The sequence below is a fragment of the Octopus bimaculoides genome, chromosome 11 (genome assembly GCF_001194135.2).
Source record: "Octopus bimaculoides isolate UCB-OBI-ISO-001 chromosome 11, ASM119413v2, whole genome shotgun sequence".
Taxonomy (NCBI): Eukaryota; Metazoa; Mollusca; class Cephalopoda; order Octopoda; family Octopodidae; genus Octopus; species Octopus bimaculoides.
In genome coordinates this window covers 7,115,656-7,123,796 of record NC_068991.1, presented here as the reverse complement: position 1 = coordinate 7,123,796, position 8,141 = coordinate 7,115,656, and the positions used below count along the sequence as shown (strand labels likewise).

General features: G+C 35.0%; 2 protein-coding genes across 4 annotated transcripts in view; both read left to right on the top strand.

Moving 5' to 3' along the window:
* The window catches only part of LOC106877166 (serine-rich adhesin for platelets), a 20,946-nt gene extending 15,822 nt beyond the window's left edge, over window positions 1–5,124 (top strand). The window contains exons 13-15 of the mRNA XM_014925991.2: window positions 473–579; window positions 1,651–1,762; window positions 2,485–5,124. Coding sequence (XP_014781477.1) covers window positions 473–579; window positions 1,651–1,762; window positions 2,485–2,808 — 543 coding nt within the window. The 3' untranslated portion in view covers window positions 2,809–5,124. The remainder of the gene's footprint in view (window positions 1–472; window positions 580–1,650; window positions 1,763–2,484) is intronic.
* LOC106877171 (kinesin-like protein KIF16B) overlaps window positions 1–8,141 on the top strand; it is a 229,232-nt gene that overhangs the window by 151,320 nt on the left and 69,771 nt on the right. The window lies entirely within an intron of this gene.

Genomic DNA, 8,141 nt, shown 5'->3' with positions numbered 1-8,141 from the left:
AGCACATGAAATGTGCAACAAGGTGGAAAAAAGAGTACTCAAATACCAGAGGTAGAGTAATATGCTTTATTTAAAAGCAGCTGCTTTTAAATAAAGTATATCTATATATATGCATATACACACACATAGTGATTTAAGGCCTACACTATTTGATGTCCTTTTGTCCTTTTTTTGTTTATAAATGATAAGGTGTGATTTGAAGGAGACTTAGCTGCTATTTCTAACAAGTTGTTGAAATCACTTTACAACTCGTACTTGCTTAGATGATGATCTCAGTGTTAGGGTTTGAACTTGTGGCATTAATAAAATTTTAACTTTTAATAAATCTATGGACACAAATACCTGAGAGGTCAATATCAAAATCTAACTTATCTCCACTCAACCAATGATGTTTTTTTACTGATGAAATCTCTTTTGCAAATATCAAATTTTATCCTCTGTTCAATGGATTCTATTCACTTCTTTTTTATAGACATATTTCCAGTTAGGTAAACTTGTGAATCTTGAAAGACTTCATCTTGAACTTGGTGGTAATTTAAATGATGTCAGCTTGGCAAAGGCATTGGGCAACTTAAAATGGTGAGTAGCATTTATTGTACTTCATTCAGAATTATATTAAATATATTTATCATCATCATCATCATAATGTCCACTTTTCTATGCTTGCACGCATCAAACAGAATTTGTTGAAGCATATTTTCTATGGCTGGATGCCCTTCCTGTTGCCAACCCTGACTTGTTTCCAAGTAAGGTAATATTTCCCTATAACTGGACATGTTTTTCACTGGAGAACTGGACAACATAGCTTATATGATGATGATGATGATGCTTTTACAACAATCACATAAAATCAATACAAGAGAACAGACACACACACACACAAATATGATGGGCTTCTTTCAGTTTCTGTCTACCAAATCCATTCACAAGGCTTTGGTTGTTCTGAGGATATAGCAGAAAACACTTCCTCAAGGGTACCATTCAGTGAACTCCACATGATTGGGAAAACCAATTTTTTAGTTTTTTTTAATCGTGGAAACTGAAAGAAGCCCTTCATGTATGTATGTGTACCCAGTCCAGTATATATGTACTGACATCACATGATATTTGTAAATGAGCATCATTGTCATACAAGCAATATTGTTTGTTTCCAGCATTCTGTGGGAAATATATTTCTGGCCCTTTGGAATATTGGCTTGCCTGAAATCAAGTGAGGTTTGGTGATAGGAATGGCATTTGGCCATAGAAAATCTGCCCTCAACAAATTCCATCAGACCCATGCAAGCATAGAAAAGTGGATGATGATATGATATTAGTTAAACATAGGCCAGAATTTAAACTGATATACAATGAAAAAGAAAATTGCTCATTATTTAATATAATCATGATATCAACAAATTAGTTACAGGCAGACACATAATTAGGAGATAGAAGAATTATAATTGTGTGTCTTTACTGTATTCAGTCATTAAAACAAGGTTTTTAATGAGTGATTTTGATTCTTGTGATGCGGGACCATGTTATTTATAAATAGTACATTGGTTACTTGCATTCAATATTTAAAAAAAAAGAGGCCTAGTTTTGTGGGTGGGTGGGTTTTAGTTGAAGGGACTCAAATACTTAACTGGATCACTTTTTGTTTTCTTTCAGTTTAAGAGAACTTGAACTAATGCTCTTTGTCATATCTGACAAATTGCACACTAAACTTAGTCCACTGACTAATCTTTCAAAATTGGTGATTTGGCCGGACACAACTCATCAGGTGAGAACATTAGGGCTCTCTATGTCTTTGCATCCTCTCTCTGTGTCTCCTCTCTATTTGTTTCCTCTCTCTCTTTCCGTTTCTCTCTCTCTCCCCCCTCAACAGGGGAGATTCACCACCTGCATGTTATACCTCCATTTATTTACCATAGGTCAGTGCTTGTTATTTGGCAGTGGACATTACATATTTAAAAACCTTGGTTCAGAACGATGCCGAGATTCCTTTAGTCAGTGAAGTTCATTGATTTCTTGCAAAAGGAAGGCAGAAACTCCCACCCCTCACCCCTGTACAAGAAGTGAATAAACATTACTGTATACTTGGAATAGATATAGTTTTAGGAATTTGCAATTTAAATTTGAGCTTTCAGTTCAGCTGAGTTGTACTAAAAACAATACTACTACTACTATTACTACTATTTTGTCTGTTGTTGTCAGTGATGACGAAGGACATCACATGGGAGAAGATGGCACAGTGTGTCCAGCTGTGGCCAATCAGTCCATTGATTGCTTGGAAGGCTCTGCTGTTGGTCAGACTCTGCTGGTCTGTTGGAACTGAAGGCAAGAAGTTGTCTCTGGACTTGTGCCAAAATTTGAAACTAATATTTTAAAGGGACTTTTGAATCACTCATTGTATGTGTGTGTGTGTGTATGTGTCTCTCTCTCTCTCTTTCTCTCTGTGCCTGTATTTTCATTTCATTTATTACATTTTTTTTATTTTGTCAGCCTGCCGTGATAAACAGCAACACATTTGCCTTGGTGACAAAACTTGTAAATCTGAAGTTTCTGGAATGGGGTATTGTCCGAAATAAGATCTGTGAAACACAAAATTTGACTGACACTGAAATGAATGCATTTGAAAACGTCTCTCAAAGTAACATGGAATTAATTCCTTTTCTCTCATTAGATGATCAAAATTTTTCCAACAAGACCAACTTGTCAAATGACATAAGCATAAGGCAATTAAATGACAAACTAAAAGCCATGCTACCAAAAACCAAAATATCCTTATTACAAAGTTCAGATGTTCTCGCTTCTGTAAACAAGTGAAAATAAGTTATTTCTGGTGATGTAAAAGCAATTAAGCCTTTGGACTTGTATGAATTATTTTCAACTTGATACCATTGTAATCATGATCTTCTGCATTTCTTCATATTTTCATTAATGCTGGTCTAAAAGCTCTTCAAGTGAAACCAAACCAGTAGATTACTGAAGAAGAACAACTAGAAAAACATAATTGAGATAAACAAGAATAAATCATCTCTGCATACCAACTGACTGACTATTGTTTTTCTGCTGTTTCTACCTACACAACACTAGTACACTCACTGCCTGTTGCACTCTTGACTTGTTTTGCAATGTTGATCATTATTTAGCTACATCTTATCAAGATATGCTGACCATATACTGAGTGTAAGCCTTCCCCTTTTGATGTTCTGTTGCTGTTTTTTCCAACACCAAGAAAGGGGCATCATATGTACCCATTAAGAGTAGATGCAAGTTCTTCCAGTATGCTGTCATTTGTGCTCTTTTCCTGCAAGCAGATACATAACATCTTTCTCCACAACTCAACAGATTACATTTTGCATCTTTCTCATGTATTAAATGTCCAGGCATGCACCTCTATATAAGTTATTCCATAGTTTTTGTTTTCAGACTCTAGGAATTTTCTTTTTTGTTATAAGTGTACAAGCAGAAATATCTATTAAACAGTTTCTATTATTGGTTTTAGTGGAACCTAATCATTTGAAATGAGAATATTCTTGTTTATTTGATTCTCACGAGGGAGTTTGATGTATTACTGGCTTGACATTTATTTTCATAGAATTGGCAGCTACTAATCGCAAACAATGTTCACTATGTCTGCAAAATCATTTCTCAACATTCTGGCTGATTAGTGCAGTGTCATTTACCTAATGAATATCATCCTTTAGGTTTATTGTCTGAAAGTCTTATCAACATAATATCAACATCATATAGAGGTTCCTGATCTAAATATTGAGAAGGGAAGGTGATGTGGTCTACCTTTGTTTAATTCCTTTTAATATTGACAATTCAACAGTATTGGTACCATATCTTTGCATGATATCTTTCTGGTACAAATACAATAGTTGGAACAGTGAGGTATGTATTAGAAAGCCCATTTTACTTATATCAAGCAACTGTGTGTGAGACTAACATAACAGATACTTTATGATAGTTTAAGAAGGCGAACAATGTTTTAGATTGTTTCAGTCACCTTCCCAAGAAGACATTGTATAGCATATACCTGCAGTACCTGTACCAAATCAAATCCAGTTTCTTTTAAGGAATCTTGAGATAATTTTTTTTATGCATTCTGGTGAACAGAATTACAAACCCACGATCTAAAATGTTAGACTTACAAGCCTCACTTCAATGTTCATGATATAATATACAGTACATATAAGCTGCTTCCCTATAAAACAGAAACAATTCAGCAGTTATCCATGTTTGATTTGCTTCAGGGATTAATAGAAATACCATCTTAATTAAGGACACTGCTTGTAAATATGGTATAAGTATTGGTTTGCTGAAGAGTGTTTCACTCTTTCCAATATTTCTGTTTATTGCTAATGAGTAAATGTTTTGCTTTGGGGGAAGAAAGAAATCTGGAAATATTTCAAATGTTTAAGCATTTCTTTAGCTTTGCAAACAAATGAATTCATCAAACCATTGACATTATATCTTTAGCCATACATGTTTATCATTTGGAGTTTAGTTATTTAGTTCGGTGATTGCTTATGCTGTTGTTTATTGAAACATTTTAACTCTTCACTGATCCATGATTTTCAAAAGATTTTTTTTTCTTCTTTACTATCATCCCAACTGTTTACTCAAAAGCTTCTTTGAAAGCATCAAGAATGACTGCTCGAATGTTCACTGGGGGTGTATTTCTTAAACTACATTTTCTAATAGGGTTCGAAAACAATTCTTCATTGCAATGTTGTTTTTGCTCCCTGATAGTATTCTTTTCCCCCTGAGTTGTTTCATGTCATGCCTGAGGAGCTTGTTTGTATTGATTTTGATTATGTATCTGTTGTAAGAAGTAGCAACAAGTGATCCCATATACTAAAGACTTTATTCAACGAACGACACTCGCAACTCAACGTTCTGCTTAAGTAAGAGAGTGGACTCGCCGACTACACAACACATCAACTTTTAAAGGAACATTAAATCACTGCATTCACCCTCCTTTAAAAAATAAAATAAAGGAAAAGAAAAACAATGAAATATGAAATTGTAAAATTAGTAAAAGTTAACAGCAATTGTATAACTTTAATCTGGAATTAGATTTTATGATTATACAATTTAACATAATAATAATAAAGTCACAAATCAAGTATTTCAGGTGGTTTGATAGTTCTCTTTGAAAGGTGAGCACCATTATAATCTAGTAACGAACCAATCACCAATTCATTAATTTTCTCAAGTTTTTCAGCTTAATTGGAACATAATCCAGTTTCTTAACCACACAGCCATGTGCAGTGATGACTTGAAATTGAAAACCTCCATACAAGTGAAGTGAGAAAGAATTTGACTATCAGAAGCATCAATAGATTTTTGCTCAAAATCACAATTTAAATAAATAAATATGAAAAAAAAACAGTACAAATTGGGTAATCGTCATCATTGTTTCAACATTCACTTTTTCATGTTGCATGGGTTAGACTCAGAGTTTACGGAGGAACATTTTCTGCAGCCAGATACCCTTCCTGTTGCCAAATACTCCTATCTGTTTCCAAGCAAGGTGATATTTCCCCGTAGCCAGACTTAATGAAATGCAGTTTGGCTTTGTTGTGTTACTGATACTATTTATCTTGAGAGACAGCTGCAGAAGTATTTAGCTAAAAGTAAATCATTGTACTTGGTATTTGTTGACTTGGAGAAAGCCTTGGACAAAGTCCTACACTTTGTGATCTGGTTGTCTCTGAGGAAACTAGAAGTAGACAAATGGCTTGTGAAAGCCATACAAGCCATGAACAAGAGTATTGACAAGTGAGGGTTAACCATGAATACAGCGATGAGTTTAGAGTGCAGGTAATCTCAGTTCCCTCCTATGCATCATTATCTTTCAGACCATAATAGAAGAATTCAAGACTGGCTGCCCCTGGCAACTGTTATGTGGCTTTTCCTCATTGCAGAGTTTTAGAATTAGAAAAGAAATCCAAGGTGTGGAATCAAAGAGTCTTAACAATAACTTAATGAAGGCCAAAGTTCTAGTAAGCCAAAAAAAAACAGACAGGACCTCGTTCCCCTCTGGTAATTAGCTTTGCTCGATATGTAGGAAAAGTGTAGGCAGGAATTCCATATGATGTACCTTGTGCAAACTATGAACACATAGTTGCAGTGGAATCATGGGAAGGTTAACAGAGGAAGTAGTGTTTGTATGTGCAAGATGTGCTGAAGCTATAAATGCTAAGAATACAAAAGAAATAGGTTTTCTTGAATGCCTTGGAGGATCTCTAGAGGTAATGGGTAGTGTCAATTACCCAGGTGAATCTAATTAATAGTGGAGGAGGAAGTGTTGAAAGTAAAATTGCTAGAAAAGAATAGGGTGAAGAAAGCTTGGATTATCATTACTTCTGTTGGCAACAAAGGATCTCTCTCTCTCTCAGAATGAAAAGCAGATTGCATAATGCTTGTGTATGAACAACAATTCTCTATGATAGTTATACATAAGCCATGAATGCAGAGAACATGCAAACACTAGAGAGGAATGAAACCAGTATGCTCCAATGGATGTAGATTAACAGTGTGCATGTAAGACAAAATGCTAAAGTAAGATCTATCAAATGTAGTGTACAAGGCTGTTGGTTTGGCCATATGATAGGTATCCATGAGGGCAGCGACACAAAGAAGTGCCTGTCACTTAAAGTGGATGGAAATTGTGAAAGAGGGACACCCAAGAAAACATGGAATAAAGTAGTGAAGGCTGATCTTAAGATGCTGAGCCTCACGGTGGAGATGACAAAGGACTAAGGTTATTAGCAATTCCCTGTGCTCAAGAAAACCCAGCCATAACAGCAATGATGATTGCCAAAAAGCATTCTTATAATGTATTCTGTTCCACCATGAATTTCCTCATATCCCATCCCCCTAACACCCAGCTTCTTGTTACTCCTCTGGCTTTTTTTATATATTTATATTTATATTTCCGATCATATAAACCACTTTCGAATATTATTTTAGCAAGTTTAAAGTGATTTCTTTGGTGCCGTAAACCATTTACCATTTCTGTGGTGCTCCCACCTCCCTTGATGCCCTAAACAGGTGCTTATTTTGCTTAATGGTTAATCCAGCGCTGCTGTCAGGGGTTACAAAATCACTTTCATTAGCTTAAAGCTGTTTCTGCTACACGTATGCTTAGCCCAGATATGAGTGCTCACGTGACATTTTATAACCTCATTATTGAAGAGGGGAGTAATTTAAATGAAGTGTTTCTTTCTTGTAGAATGTTTTATGAACAAAGTTTGAAATACAGGATTTGTTTGTTTTTATTCATATAACATCTCTGCTTACATTGACACAATTGTTAAGTGGTTTTTGAAATAAAAGTTTTAAAATAGCGACTTTAATTGTAGACTTATACTTTGGTTTCTATTGGCTTATTCTGTAACAATTATTTTTCTACTTACTCCAGAGAGTCAGTTTTCTGTTCTCTAATTGCTTATATCTTTTTAATGTTTCCACAAATTATTTTAGTAACTTTCTTTGTGAATGTAATCGCAACTTGCATTAAAGAACGGTTTCTCCTGCTGATACTTTCTGATCAATCAATTCGCTATTATGTCAGTAAAATAACTGAAGACTCTCTCCCCACGCCCACCTCTCTTTCTCTCAAGTTTTTCTTTTTAACCCAGTTGTTCATTGTAAATTTGTTTTCATTAACTTCCTGATTCAGCTGAAAGAGACTTTTAATTAGTGACAGTCTTCATTATTTAGTTTTAAAGCAAAATAAATCAACTAAGTATATTGATTTTTTTTTTCACTCAGACACAATAGAGTAAGATAGTGAAATGGAGGTGTCTTTTCGTTTTTTTGTTTTTTTTTTGCGACGTTCAGGTGTTTGTTAGGGACGTGGTAAAGTGAGACGAATGTAGAATCGGGAAATTGAATTCCAAGGAACAGAGTTTAGCTCATTTGTTTCCGTTCTCCATCCTTGTAAAACTATTCTCTCTATAATCTGCCTTTGTTACCCTTTTGCTGTAAAGACAACCTACAGCTAGGCAATGGAGTTATCTCCCTTACAGCCCGTCACAGAAACTCTCTCCCCGTCTTTCTCTCTCTATCTCTTTCTCTCCCCCTCTTTCTCTTTCTGTATCTCTCTCTCTCTTTCTGTATATAATCTCTATTAAAGCTGT